We start from the raw sequence: 24247 nt of genomic DNA, 5'->3' as shown, positions 1-24247 counted from the left end.
AAAAAAAAGAAAACAAAGGGACAGAAACCCCTTTATGACATAGGAAAGTGTTTATCGATATCAGAGTCTTCGGCAATCATGGTCAGCTTATGAAATATGTCCCGAATGTATGCTTTACAATCGCCCACAGCTAAAGACAAGAAATAATGGAAATGGAATTCAGTCCCAGGGCTATTCATGGCACATTTTTCAGATACTTACCCAGCTTACCGTCTATGACGCGTGTTGTTATACGCTTGGCCAAGATTTTAAACAATTCTTTGGTAGCTATTTTTCGTTTGTAGAAGGGATTCAGATACTCAACTACTGTTTTGCTTATGTCTGTCTTTTGTTTGTATACCTGATGGCGATCGCTTTGTGATTTTGATGATTGTGTAGAATTGGAAGAGGAAACGGTTGACTGGGGTTTCGCTTGCCCCGTTTCCCTTTGAGATTGTGATTGTGTTGGTTTCGCCGATGTGCTGATGCTGTTGGAGGTAGTCTTACTACTAGAATTTATGTATGGCCGAGAAGAGGAAACAACAGTCGATGCAGAAGACTTGGAAGATGTACTGGGTTTCTGTGATGTATTTGAGCTGCTGTAATCGGAGGATTTGCTTTTATCCGTTGAAGATGATTTGCTATAGTAGTTAATTTCCGGTTTGGTAGATCGATCTTTTGAACTGTTATAATGGTGATGTTCTTTTGTAGCTGCAACTGGTGATTTGTCCTTGCTCCCTAAGAATTCCTTCTTCTCACTTGCACTTAAGATTGCTTCAATTTCCTTGGTAACTGGGTGTATATTTTCACCGTTATCCTTCGTCCTTGCCCCATCCTCATCCCCGTTCTCTTCATCGTCGTCCTCTTCATCACTAATATCATCGTTTTCGGGAGGTTTGTAGATATTGTGGCTCTGATAATTATCCTTCGCACTGCGATGGTAGTGTGAAGTTCTTTTCGATTTCAAGTGAGTTCCCACCTTGTAATGATCGAAAGATGTCGAACTTGAGCTGGAGTTTTTTCCACTTGTATTGTAATCGTTATTTTCCTTTGTGTCATATTGGTCAATGCTGTCCCCGCTGCTGATTGCTTCCAATTCCTCCTTATCTAGCTTTTCGATTTCCTGCTTGAGCTTTTGTTCTTTAGAAATGAGATTTTCTAAATTGTCGTCGATATTCTCCATTTTAATATCGGCATCTGTGGCCAACTTCTTATCTAAATTATCGCTATCACTACTTAACATTTCGGCCCACTCCTCTTTTATCTTTTTTATGTAAAGCTTTTCTTCCATTTCCTTGTCTTCGGTGGATATTGAAGAAAGCGACGTCTCATCATCTTCCTCTGGTTTACTGGTGACTTTACTGAAATATGAACCTATGGTTGTCTGCTTTTCGGATTCGTGTTTGTAGCTCCTGGGAGCTTTAAGTGCTTTAGGAATATCTTTTTTACTACTACCACTGCTGCTGCTGCTCTTACCATTAGGTGACTGGGGTCTTTGTTCTTCCAATTCTTTAAGCTTGCGTTCAAAATACTCCACACTGCCACCATTCCAAACGCTTTTCTTTTTCTCCGGTTTCGGCACATAGTCCATTAAGATGGGCATTAAACGGTGTTTGGAAGTCAAGGATTTTATGGTGGATAGCTTTAGAAAAAGAAAGGCAACAACATAAGTTGAGGGAAATACTAAGCAAAGTCCGACTTACCTCTTTCGCTACGGAGTGTCTGTACATATTCACAACTTTTTGTTTGGAAAAACATTCATATTCTAAACCTGCCGCTATGTCTTCGAAATCTTTTTGCACCAAATAGCTGCGCGGCTTGTCTTCTTCGCTGGCCTTGACATTGTCCTTTAGTGCCTCAACGAGCGCTGTTAAATAGTTTTCGCGCATGGATATCTTCAAGCCTGCCACTTTAGTTGTGGTCGCTTGAGCCTGATGTATGCGGGTTATTTGTGCTCCAGACTCTTGTTCCAATTCTTTGGCCGCATCAAGGCATTTACGCAGTTGGAATTGTTTTCGTATAAAATCTTCAGACTCCCTTTTCGCCTTTTTGGCCAATTGTGCATGACCTATTTCACCAGAGGAATCGTCATCATCATCGGCACCGGCAGATCTCTTAATACCTGAACGGCCGCCTACGTAAAAAGTGGGAAATGAATGAGATACAATTAAATTGGTTCTTAAGAAAAATTAACCAAAAACTAGAGTTTCAGGGAAGTCACAAAGATCCATCATATAAATAAATTAAAAAAAAAATGGAAGCTGGATTTCGCTTTATAAGATTCATCGTATTTTTACCGACTTATCTTCGAAACATTGAGAATAAACAGTGGCAGCACCAATACTTGCCCGCAAAAAAAATGCGTCGCAACTATGGGTTGCCCAAAAAGTAATTGTCGGTAATATAGTCGGCGTTGACAAATTTTTTCAACGGCTTGTGACTCTGTAATTGCATTCTTTCTTCTGTCAGTTATCAGCTGTTACTTTTAGCTTGCTTTAGAAAAAAAGTGCGCGAAATTTTGTTTACATTTGTTTGTTTGGCGTCAATTTTAATATGGGTACCACATGTATTGAAAGAAATTTATTTAACAAACCGAATCAACGCTTGTGATATGCACTGATATGCAATTACTTTTTAGGCAACCCAATACCTCAAGGTGGTGCTATTCTGCTTAGTGCTGCTATTCAATGGTGAAGGAAGTTATGGGGTATATAATGCCTATTGGTATATTGATCGAAGACAGAGGTGCACAAAATGAAAATGAATTGTATGCGTGTGTTACTCTCTATTTTTTTTTATTTCTCTCCATGATTGATAGTTAAATAATTTGACAGAAACCAATAGTTTTCTAAAAGTAAACATAATATTAAGAAATTTAAATAAATTTTTATTTCCTGTCTAACGTTAAATCAGAAGAAAACAGTGTTTTTAGACTGAAAACAGAACACACCCATGCGTGTGTTCATTCGTTACTGTCTCAACAACGACTGAAGCCAAGAGAGCAAAAATATGTGTGAATTGAGCATCAACGTTAGCGTAAAGAAAATTCTAGTTTTGGCAACCACGTCTAAGATCATTGGCCTTTCTAAATCTATCATATCTGAGGCGTATTCTCACGTCCTTCAAAGGAGATGAAAATTCTTCGTATTTTCCAATATCTTTCGTATAAAAGGCATTGATAGTAAGTCTTGAAAAAAATCAATCTCAATCAAGCAACGTCGGATGCAGCAGAGCTGAGGCAGGCAGACGGTGGAGTATACCTGGCATAACATTATCTACCGCCACCCACGCCGGAGCTGCAACGACTGGAAGGCGAAACAGGCAGGAAATGAGGTACTAACAGGAAATGAGTTATAGCCAATTACAGTAAAAGTGAAAGGGTCTGAATTCATGGCTCTACAGATGCGTGATTAGACCAATATTTACTTACGCCTGGGTAGTTTGGAGAATTGCCATGGAGAAAAAGTGCGACATAAAGTTAATACAACTGGTTCAGAAAAAATGTCTTCTATATATTCTAGATTTCCGACTCATTGGCACAAGGCGATGGGAGAATGACGCGAGTCACACCATAGTCGAGGCGACGAACGGTAACCTGGAAGGAATGGAAGAGGTTTCCGATTGGATTCCTGAGACGACACTTGAGGTTGATTGCGAGACACAGCTGACAGCGGCACAGTTTTCGATTGACGGAAATCTGGTATTGCCATCTGGGAGTTCATGTTACCCGGATGGATTAAAGCTGGAGGAGAGATGGCCTGGGGGAACCCAAGGACTGACCCTATATTGGGAACCCAAGGACTGAGATATGTTTCCGACTCCCTGAACACAATACGGTCCTGCAGTTAGAGATCCGGGTAATCACGGATGCTTGATTCTGTTGAGTGTCAAGACCCAGGAACTCTGCGACTAAGATGGGTGCGTCCACATGGATCTGGGTCTGAGTCGAGTGGGTCTGGCCGGGCAGTTAAACAGGTGACGTGTATCGTGCGGTCCCTGGTTACAATCGGGACATACATCTTGCACGTCGGCATCAGTCCTAGCTCTGTAGGAATTTAGGCGGCTGCATCAGCCGGAACGTAATTGAGCCAGAACTACTCTGGTTTGCCTGGGGAGATCGATTTCATTAGTTGCAATGGGTGGCGGTCGTTCTCCAAGCACTACATTCACCCGGTAGCCAATTACCGCATCTCCTACCGTGTCTGCATGAATGTTGTTTAAACCTGCTTGATATGCCGCTTGATGTAGAGGTTCTCTCTTGTTGCGCTGAACCTCACGCTCTAGATCATGTAGATTTACGTTAAGGCTTTTGGGCGGTGGATATCTATCCACAAGATGATGATTTGGATGGTCTCTGCGATAACAGCCCAAAAGGTATTGCTTAGACAGCATGCAGTTATGTCTTCGCACTGGTAGGATCTTTGTCTCCTGATGGAGGTGGTCCACATGAGAACTGAGGAGACAGCTCGTCGCAGTTCGGAGGGCTGCATTTTGACAGATCTGAATATTATTCCACTGCGTGTCACACACTGGCGCTGTATAACTTACCACAGACCGGCCAATTGCTTTGTACGTGGTCAACAAAGTTTCTTTGTCTGCACCCCAAGTGCTGCCAGCAAGTGACTTGAGGACCTTGTTTCTACTTTTGACTTTATCGCAGATTGCTGTGGCATGTGGGGAGAATGTGTGAGAGCTGTCAATTGTGACGCCAAGTATTTTGGGACACTTGATGGTCGGAATAATTTCTCCATCGACCATCACAGTCAACTCAGTATTCACCTCACGCGTATTTGTAGTGTAGGCCGAAGATTTGGTGGCGGATATCTTCAAATTTTGTTGCAGCGAAATACCGCAGATGTCATCAATGGGTGGGGGGCCTGATGCCATGATCGTACAATCGTCCGCATATGTTACAATCTCTATGCCGTCTGGAGTGGATGAAATGGAGGATAGGTAGAGGTTAAACAGTGCCGGAGATATCACACCACCTTGGGGAACTCCCTGTTTCACTCTACGGTGCTTCGAATTCTTATCCCTAAATTCCACAAGTGACACAGATAATTCGCGACCCATCGTTTCAGGCCTGGCTGGAGAGACGTGTTGGCGATGTCCTCAAATAATTGGGCATGGCTGACGATGTGGAATGCCTTCGATAGGTCCAGTGCCACGAGGATCGTCCTATCACATGGACTGGGCTGATTGAAGCCAGGGAAAATGTGTGCGGTGATGACATGCACAGTGCCGGTGCATAAGTCACATTGCTCCAAGCGTTGCAGCCACAAATTCCGCTTATGTTCGTTACAACCCTGTTTATTTCCAGATTCAGCTCGCTGATTCTGGGGTTAGCAGGGTCCATAGCACGAATCCCATCACGCTCATCTGCGAGTACCACTGCTTGCGCCGGGAAATTGGGCCGCACTTGGGGTATTCGACCGGCTGGTATAAAGCGAGTGGCTGCTGCGTCGGGTGGTCGGTCGATGGTGAGAATTATGGGGAGGTGGTCTGACCCCAAAGAGATGACGGCTTGCCAGGATACGTCACTCAGGAGATCAGGGGATGCAATGGAAATGTCTAGCGAGATGCTGCACCTCCCCGTAATCCTAGTGGGGGCATCCTCATTCACCGTGCAAAACGTGGAGCTTTCAATCTGCTCTGCCAAAGCTACGCCACGCTGGTCGTTACCTAGAGGAGAATGCCATGACGTGTGATGCGCACTAAAGTCCCCTAGAACCAGACGATTATGGCCAGATAGCAACTCACTTATGTCGGGGTTGTAAGCCTGGCCATTCATCGGGACACAGCTACCAACCGGCGGTATGTACACGTTGTATAGCTCTATCTCGGCAGTACCGGACCTGACTGCTATCCCTATGCATTCCATGTAGGGGTCACTAGCGCCAATCCCCCACCTCTATTTCTTGAGCGATCCTTACGTAGCACATTGTAACCGTGACAACTATGCAAGCTGCAGGTGTTGGTCAGCTTTGTCTCCTGGATCGCTGCGACCAATATGCTCTTCCGACTCATAAAGTCCTCAATCTCATCGATCTTGCCACAAAGTCCGTTGCAGTTTAACTGCAAAAACGATACACTTCCCGGCACTGGCCTGGCAATATTTGGGCTGGGATGCTGCCGTTGCGTAAATTGCCGTATGGGAGAGGTCGGGGGAGTCACATAGTCCGACGACGAGGACGCAGAAGGCGGCGACGACGACGCTTGTGATCCACTGCTGGCTATGTTCGCACAGCACCTTGCGACATAGCCAGTATGACTATACTCCCGTAGTGAAGTGAGGCCAGAGCAAGATCAGAAATGCACCCACTCCATGCACTGGTTACACCTCCCCGACACCGACCGTTGATGACGGCGGTTCTGGCAAACCGAACAGAACCTGGGTCCGGGGTTCTTTTCAATCCCGGCACGGACCAGAAGCGTGCGGAGAAGGCATTCCGGGATGTTCTTCTCCCACCCATCATCGGCAAGGGCGGCAGATTCCACCGGGTAAATCCGGTGCGTACAACCGGCTGCCATGGAATTTTGTGTTAGTTGTTCTTGTAGCAGTGTGTTGTGTTCTTTCGTCTGCTTGATTCTGTTGAGTATGCAAATCCAAGAACACTGCGAATAAGATTGGGTGCGTCCAGAGGGATCTGGGTCTGAGACGAGTATGTATGGCTGGGCAGTAAAACAGGCGACGTGTTATCCAGCGGTATCGATCGAAGAGTCTCAGTGAGACGGCACCGGCTCTTGCACAAATTCAGAGTGCCTATGATGCTCGATATGACAAGGCGAGTTATTGACGCCTTTAAATAACCAATGCCCACCGTTCCCGCGGCGATCGGTCCTTTGGACCGGAACGAGCTTACTCATCTAGCGGAGCATGACGAGAATCAACACCTTCAAATATCCATCATACTGAAACATTCAACTTGGAGTAAGGATCAAACCTTTCTCGAACATGTTTGAGATGTTCACGTATGTGACAAACAAAAAGCTATTTAGAATCTGTCCATTCCGTTCGAGTTGTGAGTATTGTATGTTCCCAATTGGAATTGGATATATATCTTTAACATACCCACAAAACTTTGTGAAAAATCCGGGTACACTTTGTCATTCTCTGATCCAGTTGATCAGGGAATGCGTGCGATGGTAAACGAAGAAACAGAAGCAGTAGTCTTTTTGAATTCACAGCACAAGCAGTTGCCCACCCATTTATGTGAATAGCCAAGAGAAAAATTGGGCTGGGACCCAGGTTAGATAAATAAATATAGAAATAAGTAAAGGACTGATGACATTGGCGGTGCGATGGCCAAGGTTCTCGGGAACGAGAACGTCTATTGTCCTTAAGCTGAGGAAGCTAGACCTTGGATTGTTGGTGGGAGCCATAGCCGACAACTACAATGTCAGGTCGCTGACATCGCGATGGGCTTGGGAGGAGAAGGATTTCAATGGTGGAAATAGTCGAGCATCTGTTGTGCCAATGCCCCGCGATGGTGAGGAGAAGCCGTAGGATCATTGGTGAACACATCTTTTCTTCTCTAACCTCTTCTACAGACCTTCCACTCCCTTGTCATTTTGGATCAATCTGTGGTGGTTTCTTCGGTTTCTGCAGCAGCCTATCGTTTTCCTTTCTTTTGTCTGCAAGAGCATGTACGCGTCCATGTGCCGAAGTTATCCTCTTCCCTACATTCATATTTTTCTATCTTTTTTGTTCTTACACTCAAAAAAAGTTTTCTCAAACATAAAGTTTTCGTCCTTAATTTTAGGATTTTGGTAATAATTTCGGCCAAAGATATGCAACTTATTAACAAGGATAGCGTCCTATTATAAATGACGTAGTGTGGATGTAAAACAAGTACACGGCGTTTTAAAATAAAAAATGCATGAATCCATAACACAAAGAACTGAATACTAACATCAAGGTTTTTGGCATTTAAAACTCAAGGAAATGCAGACTTGAATTAACGGCGTTAGTCCCTTAATTCCATACAAAAAAAGAAATGGAATAAAGTTGGCCGCAACTTAATAAAAGATACTTAAAAGAAATTCACTCTGTTTGAATTTCTAGGTAAAATTACCAAACATTTATAAAGCTTTTTCTACTTGGATTAGTGAGATAATTTTATTTTATTGCGCGGTTGTATAAAATGTTTCTTTGTCAAAAAAAAAAAAAAGAATTATGAAAAACAGCATTATATATTCTTTAGTCAAACTAAGAGAATAATGTTACGCTTGCAATTCACTTTCCAATCGAATTTATATATTTATGTATTTATTTACACAAACATCTTGATATATATGTCAAGCTTTTTTATGATTTTAAAAAATCCATCGTTATTTCCGAGTTGAATTTTGTCGCCTAGAATATCTAGAATGAAAAACAAAAACAATTTGTTGACATAACGCTAGAAAGAACAATTTTTCACATATTTTGCCTAGCTGGTCTAAATGCCTAATTTTATGTTAACGTTTTTAATTGATGTTTTGATTAATACCAACAAAATACAAAAAAAAAATAAATTAATGAAATAAAATAATATATAAAAAACTCTTACCAGTCATTTTGACTGAGTTGATTTCTCAAGTGTTAAATTAATACAATAAAGTAGAACTTTGCCATAATACATAATTTTTTATTTCACATATTTTGTTGACTTTGTTACCTATACACCAAACTAAAATGTACAGAAGTTTATTATGAATGATCTCACAAATATCGCTAGTATTAATGAGACATAACCACCGCTGCTAATTTTTTTTTCTGGTTAAAACCCATGCTTTCGGCATCATGAAATTCGCTAAGACATCAAAACACAAGACATGATGCCTCCGCACTTTTCTCAGTGTCTTCCGGATGTTAACAATTTATCTAATTTGATTCACCACACTCGGCGATTGAACGTCAACCAATGGATTTTTTGGCTTCATGTGCAGCTTAGCGACATGACAGATGATCGTGTCACACAAATCACACTTTATTATCGTTGGGAGTCGGTTCGATTTCGATAACGTTCCCAAATCAATTTATTTTTTTTTTTAACTTTTTGAGCTCCTAGAAGCCTAAACTTTTATGCAATTTGATTGATACTTAGGGTGCACAGTGCCCACCAATACTCAACCAAATGCCGGCTAGGTAGGTCTATAAAAATTTAAAAATGCCCGTATAAAACCGATCCATCGATTTACTTTTTTAAAATTAGATTTATATATATACATTCGCATGAAATCAGAAAAATTCGGCAGCAACATCCGCAATTAACAGTTTTCATGTCAAGCCAAATCATGCACTATATTCCCATTTTTGAACGGCAATGAGAATTTAATTATTCTTTTCGAACATGGACCACATATGGAAATGGACATTATGGAAATCTATCTCCATATTTTGATTAATATTGGGATTGGACTCCGATTTCCCATATTTATTAAATTAGACCCCATAATAAGGTATAATTTAATAAATATGGAAATATGTCTCATAATAAGGACAATATCTTAAAATTAAATAAAAACTTGACTTTTGTTTAAGTGGTTTTTCATCTTAAAAATAAAGTTGCAAAAAATTCTTACTAACGTGAATGTTATTTTTGACTTTTAATCAAAGTTGTGTGGTCTCCTTCAATTTATAGGTAATTTCTTTATCTTACAATTAATATACTGCAGTATAACGCACCTCAAATTTAGATTAAAGATATGAATCCTTATGTCAAGGACGAGAATTTTATATTAAACATACTATTGGGTTGCCCAAAAAGTAATAGCGGATTTTTCATATAGTCGGCGTTGACAAATTTATTCACAGCTTGTGACTCTGTAATTGCATTCTTTCTTCTGTCAGTTATCAGCTGTTACTTTTAGCTTGCTTTAGAAAAAAAGTGCAAAAAAGTATATTTGATTAAAGTTCATTCTAAGTTTTATTAAAAATGCATTTACTTTCTTTTGGGCAACCCAATATTTTTAAGGTCAATAACACAAACACAATTGTGTTTAAGGCGTAATTTTTAAAACCAAGCATAAAATCGATAGTCGACATAGTCGACATTGCACGAAAAGTGAACAACGCTATTCTATTCTGCTCTCGTCACTACGCTAAGATGGTGGATGAAACTTTTGGAGTATGATTTCGAAGCCATACATCGCAAAGGTAGTCGCATAGCTCATGTCGATGCATGAAGCCGATACCCTGATGAACCATCAAAGGACGTAGAGCCGGCAGGATTTATCTTTACGATCGACGAAGATATTAATGATTGGGTTTTGACTATGCAATTACAAGACAAAAGGATAAATCACATTATGGCTTTTTCGATGGGAAAGATAAGGACATCGGAGGAAAATCAATTGTGAGCCGATTATCAGATTGTAAAAACCGTTTGTACCGTAAAGTAGGTACATAGCTGAAATTCGTTATACCAAAAGCCTTACTGCTTTTGTCAATTGTCAAATATTTCCATGACGAAATGGGCCATTTTGCCCTCGAGAAGACAATTCAACGTATTAAGAATTCTTTTTGGTTCCCGAAAATAAGGAAATATGTAGAAGAATACATACCATTATGTGTAACCTGTTGCTACAACCGCGTACAAGGAGGGAAGGAGGGAAGGAGGGAACCGATACCATTTTATTTGGTTCATATAGACGATTTGAGACCTTTTATTGGATCGGAAAGAGGAAACACTCATATTTTGGCAATATCCGATGCATTTTCAAAATTGTTGATAAAAGCCGTCAAAAGTACTAAGACTAAGCGAAATATCTGGTTATTTTGGAAATCCGAGAAAAAGTATGTCTGATAGAGGAACTGCATTCATATACAAGGCGTTTAAAAGTTACTGCGGAAAACATAACATCGTACATATTAAGAATGCTGTTCAAACTCCTCGTGCTAACGGCCAAGTAGAAAGAGCCAATGCTGTTATATTGAATGAATTTCAATGGATTGTCAATAAATAAATTAAACCACAGGTTTTACACCGAACGAACTTGTTTTCAATTTCAAAATCAATGACGTGGTCCAAAACCATCTGGTCAACGCTATACAAGACGATATGGACCAAAATGAAGACGAGTATACACCCGAAGAGAAGCGAAATATTGCTTTGGAAAATATTTCACAACAGCGAGAAAAATGGAAACTTCGATTCGATAGTTAACATGCGATCCCTCGTAAGTACTCCGAAGATGATTTGGTTGTCATCCAGAACGAACCAAGTGCTACAAGCGAATCGCGAAAGCTGGAACCTAAATACAAAGGACCGTACATGATTGCGAAGGTACTCCCCAACTATAGTTACTTAATTGAGGATGTACCTGAACTAAAAATTACATCACGTAAATTTAGCTCAATTTACGCTTACGATAAACCCAAACCGTGGTTTGGCCTATACCCCAATTTGGATGATATGGACGATGACGACGACGAATCTCAAATCGATGACGATTTGGTGTCAGAATTGGCCGAGATGTCACACACGGCAACCCCTAACTAAAATCAATGTATGCAAACCCTATGCTGCACGTATATCAGCTTAGAGTAGCTGTCTGTTATCAACCGCGGAACGATACACAACACCTCAATCAGCGCACTTGACATTCAAACAATCCTTAACGTTTATTTTTCTTTATTCATTTTGTTTGTTTAATAAACAGAATTGAACTATTAATTTACTTAATTTTAAAGGAAAGTTTTTTTTTTAAATAAGAAATGCCTACTAAATCACTCGACGTCCTTGGTATATATAGTGTTTTTTGTGCCCCAAAAAAGTTTTCAACATGAAATAAAACCTGAGGATATGCGATATTTCATTAGAAATCCATAATGTAACAACTCATCTTTACATTTTTAGAAGCATCCCGAACTGACTATCGCCTGTACGGGGATTGAAGCGTTAGAACTTAGTACATAATTTCCAAAGTGAAGCCATTGATAGACCATCAAAATTTACATAAAAAAGGTTGTTTTTCAACTGTGGAACACTTGTATTAATGCAAAGCGTCGATTTTATGTATCGGAACGATCCAGCCTTCCCAGAAGCTGGTCAACAGTCGCTACCCCCGTTCCACATACAAGTGTAACTAGAACAGCAACAACACAGTACCTAGATTTATGTACAAATTTCATCTCAATAAATTTAACTAAATATCCAAGTTTTTGATTTCATTATTTTTATACCCTACACCACAACTGTGGTACAGGGTATTATAAGTTTGTGCATATGTTTGTAACGCTACGAAGGAGAGAAGCTAGACCCATTGATAAGTATACCGATCGATTCAGAATCACTTTCTGATTCGACGTAGCCATGTCCGCCTGTCCGTCTGTGAGTCCACGTATTCTTGTAAAAAAAGTACCGGTCGCATTTGTTGTCCAATCATCACGAAATTTTGCACATACCATTTTTTTGGTCCAAGGACGTCTAGTGGCTATTGATTTTTGTAAAAATCGGTTCAGATTTAGACATAGCTCCCATATATATGTATCGTCCGATTTGCACTTAAATGACCGTAGTAGCTACAATTTTAAACCGATCTGCACAAAATTTGGCATGGGTTGTTTTGTTAATGATCTTAACATATCTGTAAAAATGCATTAAAATCGGTTCAGATTTAGATAAAGCTCCCGTATATATGTATCGCCCGATTAGCACTTAACTGGCCATAGTAGCAACAATTTTCAACCGATCAGCACAAAATTTTGCACGAATTGTTATGTTACTGATTGCAATATATGTGCAAGATTTCATTTAAATCATAAATCATTTCATAAATGTAATAACAAAATCCTTAATATCATGAACATATTTCTTTCTGTGTAGAGGTTAAACAATACCTTGGGGAACTTCCTGTTTTACTCTACGGTGCTTGAACTTCTTATCCCTGAATTCCACAAATGACCACAGAGATAATTCGCGACACAGCGTTTCAGGCCTGTGTGGGGGGACTTGTTGGCGATGTGTTGAATGCCTTCGATAGGTCGAAGGCAGTGTCACGAGGACCGTCCTATCACATGGCCTGGGCTGCTTGAAGCCATGATAAATTTGTGCGGGGATGGCATAAAAAGCAGTTGTTGAGCTATGTAGTCTTCACTTACGAGTCTCGGGAGGAGTAATGCCTCTAGCGTTTTTGAGAAGAAGGAAGATCGGTCTGTACGAACCGCCCATGATCCCAATGGTTAAATTTAATTAAATTACGAACTCTGAATAGATATCCCAATCAGACCATCTCGAAATGATCAATTACTTCATATTAATTATTATGCTAGCAACTATGCTGACAACGATCCGTTGCGTCGTGTCTTCCTTGAATTCAATAAGTTTTAAAATCTAATTGATCCGTGAATCAATAAAAATGAAATTAATATTATATTTGAACAGTGTTCAAGCCTCAAAAAATTTGTTTTGTTTTGGTTTGCAAAGTCATATTCTGTATGTAAACTTATAAATTGTTATTACTAAAATCAAGTATTTTTTGTGCAAATGTATTAATTTTATTTAGTTTAGTTGTAAGGATTTTTGAAAGAAAGAAACAAAACAACAAAAAAATACTTGGCGTCACATTTAACAGTCTTTATAGATCTTTCGCACATGCCACTGCAATTTGTGACCAAGTCAGAACTCGGAACGGGACTAATATAAGGACAACACAGGCTGGAACTTTGAGATCCGATCTGTGTGTTGTTCATTGTTACCACGAGAAACATAACTGCGAGCTACCGGGCGCGTCCACAGGTTACGGATCAATCCCATGGGTACTGAGTGCCTATGACGCTCGATATAACAAGCCGAGTTATTACCGCCTTTAACCTTCACAAGCCCAAAACCCAGCCGGGTGGGATCTTTAGACTTCAAAAACTCGTCGAATTTTTATCAAATCATAATTCGTTTGAAACTCAGTGGCTAAACTTGTTTTCTCTAAAAGAAAATAACACCCAAACACTAACCTTGATTTCCATATACAGTACGCGAAATAAATCTAGGTTCACCAGAAAATATAAAGAAAAAAGTAAAAATCCCAAAAATTAAATTCAAATTTTTAATTATTTATAGGTGTTTTTGCTTCCTACAAAGCCTTAGTCTTAAACGTTTTTCTACAAATATTGCTAAAGTATTTAAAATTTATGGAAACGGGTGCGAAATATAGTTTCAGTTCATTATAAAGATTAGACTTGCACTTTTTATGAACATAGACAAAAAGAAACGAATTTATTTTGATTATTCGATATTGATGGACCCGATGGTTTCTAGAATTAATGGGGTGGTTTACGCAAATAAAAACCAAAAGAAATAAGCCGAAGTTTTGGAAGTGGTACGTAATGATTTTGTGGAGCTTTTACTTTCATGGCAAGCTTCTCGTGGCTTGGATTACAACTAAAATTATCTTTGGGAATTATGCAGAAATTGTGGAATTATCATTGTTGGAAATTGATAACAAATGAATGGGCCGGGACATAATTTTAAGTAGGATTATCCCAAAATCAACAATTTGCGTGCCACAAAACCGTGTCTTTCTTCCAAAAATATTGAAGTTTTAAATTAGCCCACACTTAGTCCAGCTTTCAATCACATCAAAGTCCTATGGCGAGTCTTAGAGCGAAAAGTTTTTACCAATGGAAAGCAGTACGAATATACTTCCGCACGAAAACATGTCCTAAACCGCAAGGTTTTTCAAAACTTGATCCGACAGGCAGAAGTTTTTCAAAACTTGGTCCACTAGATCAAAAAAAACGTAAACGTAAACGTATGTTCAGAAATGCAACAGAGGCAAAATCAATTGCTCATTTTAAACATTTTTTCAGACCTTTGTGAAATTTCGTTACTTAACCTATATATATATTTCGCACTAAATTTTCTGAAATTTAAATTTGTTTTGTTTTTAAGCAAAAAGCTGGGCTGATATCGCAGACACCATTTTAATTACCATCTTATGGATAAGCATCCACTGCCCACATGCATCAGGCACGTGATAGCTGTGAGCATCACACGGGCTGGAACATTGAGGTCCGATCTGTGTGGTGTTCAGTGCTGTCACGATAAGCTTAGCTGCGAGCTACTGGGCGCATCCACAGGTTGCGGATAGCGGAATGCTCCATACAGAGTAGTTGTAACGACATTCGTGGACAATCAACGGTATTGAGCGGAGAGTCTCAGTGAGAGGCCGGGCGGCACCGGCTCTTGTACAAATGATGGATGCCTATGATGTACGATATGACAAGGCAAGTTATTAGCGCCTTTAAATAACCCGCGGCGATCGGTCCTTTGGACCGTAAGGAGCTTGCTCACATACAGGAGGAGGTGACGAGAATCGTTGGAACCCCCGCAATAGATCTACATGATCTATTGCGGGAGTTCCAACGATAAAGGGTTTTCTTTAGATCAGGCGGCCTTTCAGACGGGTCTATATCACATTCACGCAGAAACGACCTCAAAGCGGTGAACAGCCACCGAGTAAACTCAGTGCTTGGAGATCGAGTTCTGCGTAATATGGCTCGTTAAATGCAATTCGGACGGTACACACATTTGACTACTATAGCCGAAAGGCTCTTTAAGTAAATTGCTAGCCCAAATGCAAAATACTGCAAAAAATGCACAAAAATTGGAATAGATTTATGAAACAACAATAAAAGAAATAAAGATTATAGTCAGTTAGGAGAAAAGAGAGAAGGTATTGTTCCTTCTCAGTTATGAAATGTTTATATACCATACAGAGCCTAAAATGTTTGCCTTAAATTTAGTTTCGATTTATTTCAAATGGCTTTTTGTAACCAATGTTGATAATTCACAAGACTGACTTACCTTCGTACAAGTCTGCGCTGTCCTCCAAAGAGATTCCCGTCTTAAAAACGCTATCCATACACAACCGTTGAAATGTGAGTAATGCCTTTTCAATTTTTTTAGGATTCTTGCAAACATCACATTTATCCTCACATTCAGGCGTTGGATCACCAAAGTAATCGGAAAACAATTTATGTCTGCACTGCATCATTTCACAAAACGATACGATATCGTCGAAATTTTTCATTGCTCTCTCAGCCATTTCCTTTTTACCCGAACAGGAGGAAGAACGCGAACGATTAATGTCATTTTGCAAAAGGAAACGTATGGAACGAACATCTTCACGACCATAATACAGACGGCAGTATGATTTTTTTCCATCACGACCAGCGCGACCAGATTCTTGATAATAGGCAGCTACATTTTGAGGAACATCCCAATGGACAACAAAACGCACCGAGGGTTTATCGACGCCCATGCCAAAACTATTTGTGGCCACAATTATGGGATATTCACCAGCCATCCATTTTTCTTGGGCGTCGTTGCGCTCGGAACCCTTTAGTCCAGCATGATAGGGTATTGCACCAACTCCTTGTCGTGAAACGCCCATCGCAACACGTTCCACATTTTCCCTTGTACGGCAATATATTATACCACAACCTCTTTTGGAGGGTGTCATTTTCTTAAACTCATCTTCATCGCCGAAACAGTGCGCTGCGAATGCTGCCAAATGCTGAAAATCATCCTCTATGGAATTCTTAAAGACAACGTCGTAGAAAAGATTTTTGCGAAAACTGGGAGTGATAAACTTTGAAATTGGTTCATTCAAATGCAATTGTTTGAAAATGTCATCACGGACTTGTTTCGAGGCAGTTGCAGTCAAAGCTATCCACACAATCTTGGGATATTTAGAGCGAAGTTGGCCCAACTTAAGGTAATCCGGTCTAAAATCATGACCCCACTGGCTGACACAGTGGGCCTCGTCGACCGCGAAATAAGCCACCTTGTCATATTTAACCATGTGAGCCAAAATATCTTGGAATCCCTGAGTGGCCGCTTGCTCTGGAGTTATGTACAGGAATCGAATATTGGTTTTTATGGCTTTTAGGTCATTGATCACTCGCTCCCGTTCCTTCGTACTCATTTTAGAGTTCAGCGAGTCTGCCTGAATCTTTAATTTACCCAGATGGTCGATTTGATCTTTGATCAAAGCCAGCAACGGTGAAAACACTATCGTAACGTGGCCATCGCACATTAAACCGGGCAGCTGGAAACAGAGCGACTTGCCCGAGCCGGTCGGCATACTCACGTAAACATCTCGCTTTTCTGTGTCGCGTCATACGGAAATAGACCAACCAGTGCATAACACACGGAAATAAAACATTTAGTTTGTTTCGTAGTCTATTTCGTGGTTTACTTACTTTTTGCAACGGATTTCACAGCCTTCCTCTGTAGCTCGGACTTAAACTCAGTGTAGCCAAAATATTTCTCCAAATAATCGTACATTTGTGATTCCACTTCATCTTCTTTTCCACTCATTTTACAGGAGACTGCTTCAAAATGATTTATAATTGATTTTCGTTGGCTTTTACTGCATTTTCATGTCAATTTTGGAATTTTTTGAAAGTTTTGCGACTTCGTTGTTTAATTATATTCGCTTTTCATTGGTTTGCGAAAAACGTCAAAAAGGCGCGAACAGCTGTTTTTTCGATAACTCTCAACAGAGCAAGTACAGGGTTGTTTTTCCATAATCAGTGCCCCTAACGTATTGAATGAGTTTATTTGCTGTTTTATTTAGTACTATTCAATTCGTTCACTGCAAAAAATGTTCACAAAACATGAAAATCACATCTATCCAGGACAACGAAGTTCTGGTAAAATTACCAGTGTAGGCTTACGTAGAAGAACAAACACAGAAAAAGTTTCCATTGCAAGTCTGTTTGTTTGCCATGAGGTGGTAACGCCTTTTGCCAACCTGTCAAAACAATACGAGAAAAAAATGCAAATATTTGTAAAATTTACAACTAAAATGTACATGTTGTCCACAAATGTCAAATAAAATTTATAAAGATTTGTGTACGCAAATGTATGAATAATTGGCTTTAATTTTATTTTTCCCATTCACAATAGAGATGTTTCTGCAAGTGGCCACAATTATTTGTGAAAAAATATCATGGCAATCCTGGCAACGGATGGTCTAAATAAGTCTTCAATGTTAATTTATAGATAGATGTCATTTTCATACAAATTTCATTGCACTGCAATACATAGTACTAAAATAAAACACAGCCTTTTTTGCGTTTTGTTTTTGCCCTTCACGGCTCATCTATCCAGTACTAAAATAAAACACAGCAATTGTTTCCCTTATGGTTGGTACTATATTCGGTTTTCGCGGTGAAACTCCATATAAAAAAATGAGAAGAGTATATTGACGAAAAAAATTAATTTCCCTATAACTTGTTTTTTCATCTAGGGGAAATTTACATTTCACGACGCCCAAAAAGAGCACAACCACTGTCGCTGCGCAACAAGTCGTTTTGTTGCGTAAAAAAACGCGATCGTCAAACTTCTAATTGTAACTAAGTGTTTGTTAGTGTTAGTAATCTTGCTCATATATACTTACTCGGGGTGGAAAAAAATATTTGTGGAAGCATAAATAAGAAACTATTTGCATACAAATATAAATAAATATACTTCTAAAATAAATAACAAATAAATGTTTCTTTCATAACAAGCTATTGTAGTATATCTGTATAAAGTAATAACGATTGTGAAAGAAAGTGTTGTGCTTTTGGTCTTGCTAGTACAACAACATTATTTTTATCCAAGTGGAAGATGCTGGCAAAGGCTTTTGGAAAGTTGTGCTTATTTAACTTAAATCAACGAAAATACTATAAAATCTAATTATTCTTACAAATGAAAGCTTAATTCTTTTCTTTTTAAATAGTTTTGTGTTTCATTGTTTATTAATTTCGAAGGGATGGGGTTTGGTTTAAATTGCAACAACATACACTCTCATTTGTGTATAAGCAGCTGATAAATTGATTGGCGCCATACTAATTTTTATATGTAAATGGCAATATTTTGCCCAAAGAAAACCGAAAAAAAAATCAAATGTGGTTACCTTGTCAAACCATCGCAAGAAAGATTTAAGGAAATTTTTCCCCCAAAAAACGTAGTACCAGCCTTTAATCCTTAAAAACTTTTGTTTACAATAAAAAAACCTATAGGCAACCCTATCATATGTTTTAGCACCAGCCAAAGAGGATTGAAAAACAGAAATTTTTGTGCCCACAAATTTTGACAGCAAAATATCGGCAGAGGTACTAAAAAATAAAAAATCTAAATTACAGCAAAACTTTACTTTAGGATTTCGTTGGCGACGGGCCTGTGTGGAGTCCTCGTTGGCATTCCATTCATTCTGTGTCGTTGCAGTTATACTTAACTGTATTTTCGTTTTACACCAGATATATTCATTTACAGGTAGTAGCAGTTGCCCAACAACAAAATATTGAGTGCACTATCTGTCAAAATCAGCGATTAGTGCAAAACTGATTTTATGTATGTTATTAGTTCGCACCATTTTTCGTTGTTTGTGTGTTCTTAACTATAATACTCAGACACAACCAAAACTTGTTGACAAATACTGCACTTGCGAAAAAAAATTGTACTCAGCTGTTTACGGAACACTACCTGGTAATTATGTCATGTTTTTACTGGCCGTGAGTCTATAATTTCCCACGCGAAGTTAGCGACGTCGCTAACTTTTAAAAACACGAAAATCACAGGGTGACACAAAGTACGGAATACATGAAACCCAAGATATATTAATTTACAGGTAGTGGCAGTTGTCCAACAACAAAATATTGAGTGCACTATCTGTCGAAATCAGTAATTAGTGCAACTCTGATTTTGTGTATGTTACTAGATCGCGGCATTTTTCATTGTTTGTGTGTGACATAGTTAACTAACTATAATACACGCACGCAATCAAAACTAGTTGACAGATAGTGCACTTCGCGAGAAAAAATTGTATTTAGCTGTTTACGGTACACTACCTGGTAATTAAATCATCATAAAACCTGCGTGAAGTTAGCGACGTCGCCATCTTCTGATAACACAAAATTTTCGAAATTACAGGGTGACGCAAAATAATAAAAAATTTAAGAGTACAGAAATTATAGACCGTTTTGAGCTTGACCGTCAGAAAATAAAGCCGCGAGTTACCTACTTCCAGCATGGAGGCCAGGGACGGACTTCGTTCGAAAAAGTAAATATACCAATTTTAAGGGGAATTGTTTTTTGTTGAAAAAATCTTCCAGATTTTTTTTTGAAACTGGAGGGCAGGGCACTAAATCCAGTCTGGAAGCCATAAATGGGCTTCGTTCAAAAAAGTGCTTGTTCCAAATTAAAGAGGACAAAATCACCTTTAATTTGGTGTAACACACATATCTCAGAACTGTTTTTCACAGAACTATCCATCCAGATTTCGGTTTAGAAACTGGAGGGCAGGACACTAAGTCCGGTGTGGAAGCCATAAATGGACTTCGGTCACAAATGTCCGTACACCAAATTAAAAGGTAGATCAACACCTTTATTTTGGTGTGCCATAGATGCCCCATAACTGTTTTTCGTAGAACAGCTGTTCCTGATTTTGAAACTGGTGGGTTGGACACTAAATCCAGTCTGGAAGCCATACATGAACTTCGTATAAAAAAATGCGTATACCAAAATAAAGGGGAGATCAATATCTTCAATTTGGTGTACCACACATATCCTGAATTGTTTTTCGTAGAACAATCTTTCCAGATTTTTATTAAGAAACTGGAGGGCAGCACAGATACGGTTGATGGTAATTTGATGATTACTATACAGAGTCACATAATATTTTAAACAAATTTTCTACTTTGAGCCCAGTACGCAGCTCCAGTCTAAATTTTGATCGGAAACACATGGTTACAAAAAACGATATATTTGCTTGACGAATCTAATAATAGATTTTAAAGCAAAAGAACATGCTGATTTCGTTCAGTAGGACATTTCTTCATCACTTATAAAAAAATGTTCATAAAAGTTTTATGTTATCATTGAGATTTTTGTGTGGTTCAGAAAAGTAAACGTGAAAAACATATGTTTTGACCGGTGAAAATCAAACAAAATCCTAATGGCGGGTACTATGTTTGTTTTTCACCGGTCAAAACATGTTTTAAATTATTGTCACATTTGTACAACAACATATAAGCCATATGGTTAATAGCCTTCTTGGCATCAAGCTGATTGACATTTTGCCAACACAAGCAAAAAAAAATTTTTACGTGCGATATAATTGCAATATATATTAAGCCTAGATCGTTTATATAAATTCAATGAATTATTTATTAATTTTTATAGAGTGAAATTTGCAACATAAAGGGTACTGCGTTCACTTTTCACTGAAAGTTCATAAAAAAGTGATAAAATTTCCGAAAAGTTTTCATTTCATCATAACTTGTTTTTTCAACTATTGGAAATTTGACATTTAGCGACGCCTAAGGAAAGCACAGTCATAGTCGCTATGAAACACAAGCAAAAAAACGCCATCGCTGTGGAACTCATTGTAATTCAACGTTATTAGCATTGGTGATCATATGTTTATACAACATATGTGTTAAATTATTAATTTTGTTTGTTTGTTTGTACTATAAAGTTTAATGTATTATTTATTGAATCAGTATGGACACAGCAACAACTTGGGGCCTACGAAGATGTTATAGTACACAGAATATTATAAAAAGCAGTAAAATATGATACAAATATGTTTGGTTAAATATAAAAAAAATGTTTGGTACTTTTACGGTGGTTGCGGATTGGGAGGTGGAGTTAATGATCGTTCGCCCCGCAGAAGATACGAGTGAAAACAAGCTAAGAGCAAAGGGTGGTTCGACCAAACAATCATTTTACTAAAGTTTTTTATTGGCATACTTCCGATTCTACAAAAGCAGTTGATTTCAATGTTAACACATCCGCCTGAACTACGCAAAAATAGTCCCGAATTCTATTACCAGCAAAACCCAAGACACCACAACGACTTCAAACACAAACTCTTTATCCATGACTTATCCAACAACTACAAAATCAGCATTTTAATTTATGTATATTATTTGCTTCATTGCAACATTATATATTATATGCGCAGCGTTGGACATGTCCAGGTTTTTTATATTAAAATTAAACTTGAATTTGTTTTATTCTTAACTAGTTGAACCGGGCCAGCTTCGCTGCGCCTTCTTTTACTTTATATGGACCAAAAATATCCTTAAAATTTTTATTTTCGACAATTTAAGAGTTTTTGGTGAAATAAAATGATACGAAAATAGTATTTGTATGTATATCGCATTGCTAACAGTTAAAAAATTTAAATGTCTTTATCTGAATCCCACATGATCTTTACTAATTTATGAATTCGCTCAACGGGTTAAGGGTCATTTGAGTTTGGATGTTAGATGTACTCCATTCTTAAGAGACTTTATTTGAGCCCCATATTCTCATGTGGATTATGGGAGTAAGAAGACTTCCAGGGTGGCGGTTGGTGTGGCCGCCAGAAACGTGGTTCCGAAAGTGGGTATGAATTTCGTGATCTACTCCCAAATATCTTTTAATTGAGTCCCATATTGCCTTGACCCGTATATATGAATTTTTGGGGTGTGTTGGTCCCCAGACACTTGGCCCTGAAAAAAACATCCGCATCATGCTCTTCTCTCAAATACCAATTATTTTAACCCCATATTGGCCATTGGTTAGAGGGAAGTTTATGGGATGAGGCGTAACCAATCATTTTTGGATATCAGATTCGTCCCACATTTGGATATCAGATTCGTATTCTACTCCCAAATACCTTTACTTGATGCCCATGTTACGATGGTCAATAAATAATTGTAGACCCCCAGAAAATTTGTCCCGAAAATGGGTATCAATTTTGTGCTCTACTCCCCTATACTTTTCATTTGAACTCCAGATTGACCTGGTCGGTATATATGTCTGATTTAGGTGTGTTTTGGGGAGTGGGGTTGTCCCCCAAACACTTAACCCTGAAAATAAATCAGCATCGTGCTCTACTCTCAATATAATTTATTTGAACCTCATATTGCCATTGGACTCAAACTTGGATATCAAATTCGTTTTCTAATCTCAAATACCTTTAAACCCCTTATTGCAAAAGTCAGCAAATATGTCCGCTTTGTGGAAAGCTTCAATCTCTTTAAGACCCAAATTGTCATGGTAAGCAAATACGTCCTACTTGGGGGTTGTTATGGAGGTGGGACGTCCCCTAGACATTTGGTCCTGAATTTTGATATCAGATTCGTGGTCTACTCCAAAATACCTTTCATTTGCGCCCCATATTTACATAGTCGGCAAACATGGCCGGTTTGAGGGTGTTTTGGGGGATGGGGCGGCCATTCAGTGACTTTCTCCGAAAATATATATCAGCTTCGTATTATACTATGAAGTTCCTCTTACTTGAGCCCCATATTGCAATGGTCAGCAAATACTTCCTATTTGGGTGGTGTTATGGGTTGAGTTGGTCCCATCGAAACTTTTTCCTAAATATTGATATCACATTCGTGGGGTATTTCTAAAGACCTTTGATTAAAGTCCCATATTGCTATGTTCGTAAATTTGTGCTCTTTTGGGGTGTTTTTAGGGAGGGGCGGCCCCCAAAACACTTGGTTCCACATTTGGATATCATATTCATATTCTACACTCAAATACCTTCTATATGAGCCCCATATTGCGATGGTCACTAGATAAGTCCTGTTTGGGTGTGTTTTTTGGGAGGGGTGGCCCCGCAACACTTAATCGCGCATTTTGATATCAGATTCATATTCTACTCGTAAATATCTTTCAGTTGAGTCTCATATTGCCATGGTCGGTAAATATGTCAGATTTAGGGATGTTTTGGGGGTTGGGGAGGTCCCCCAAACACTTGGTCCCAAATTTGGGTATCATATTCGTATTCCTCTCTTAAATACGTTTCATTTTAGTCCCATATTGTCGTGATTGGTATATATATATATATTTGGTAAGCGGGTTAAAAAAATAAAACCGAAAACAGTCAATGGTTAGTTCCTTCCTTTTATTCATTCGAAGGACAGACAACTTGTCAAAACAGTAGTGAAAAGCATATGATCAACTTTGAACACATTCTCCTGTACCTCTCGCGCTCGTTTTCTTTGTACGGGTTGGCTTTGCTATTCAAATAATTTCTACCCCCCAATAGATGGCGCTGAATTTGTTGTTGGTGATGCTCGCTGTTGATTCCCATCACATTGTCATCGTTTTGTCTATTTTTGATTAAATCGAATTTCCACTCATGTCGGACTCTCTAATGTCACCGTAGCACTGTATATTCCTTCAATAAAAGTTGGGACAATAATCATTATCCATTTAAGACTTCAGTACAAAAACTTACGGCCTATACCACTAAATTTGTTTTTTCTTTTTATACCCTCCATCATAAACTA

At 38.8% G+C, this 24247-nt stretch overlaps 1 protein-coding gene across 1 annotated transcript; it reads right to left on the bottom strand.

Moving 5' to 3' along the window:
* On the bottom strand, positions 1-17416 carry LOC106089150 (ATP-dependent DNA helicase Q5). The gene is made up of 5 exons (XM_013254929.2): positions 17168-17416; positions 15768-17072; positions 1683-2113; positions 202-1621; positions 1-130 (listed from the first exon to the last, which is right to left on the bottom strand). The coding sequence occupies exons 1-5, from the start codon at positions 17283-17285 to the stop codon at positions 33-35; spliced, it is 3372 nt and encodes a 1123-aa protein (XP_013110383.2). The 5' UTR covers positions 17286-17416; the 3' UTR covers positions 1-32.
* Between the last annotated feature and the right edge of the window lie 6831 nt (positions 17417-24247).

Source organism: Stomoxys calcitrans, chromosome 1 (assembly GCF_963082655.1).
Source record: "Stomoxys calcitrans chromosome 1, idStoCalc2.1, whole genome shotgun sequence".
Lineage (NCBI taxonomy): Eukaryota > Metazoa > Arthropoda > Insecta > Diptera > Muscidae > Stomoxys > Stomoxys calcitrans.
Note: the sequence above shows the minus strand (reverse complement) of the source record. Positions and strands in the feature narration are given on the sequence as shown.

Bases quoted from the DNA above. Each gene is read 5' to 3' on its own strand.
- LOC106089150 (XM_013254929.2), bottom strand. From the start codon at position 17,285: ATGAGTGGAAAAGAAGATGAAGTGGAATCACAAATGTACGATTATTTG. The intron at 2,114-15,767 runs GTAAGTCAGTCT...CTTTTTACGTAG, and splicing joins CAGCGCAGACTTGTACGAAG to GCGGCCGTTCAGGTATTAAG. The intron at 131-201 runs GTAAGTATCTGA...TCTTGTCTTTAG, and splicing joins CGTCATAGACGGTAAGCTGG to CTGTGGGCGATTGTAAAGCA.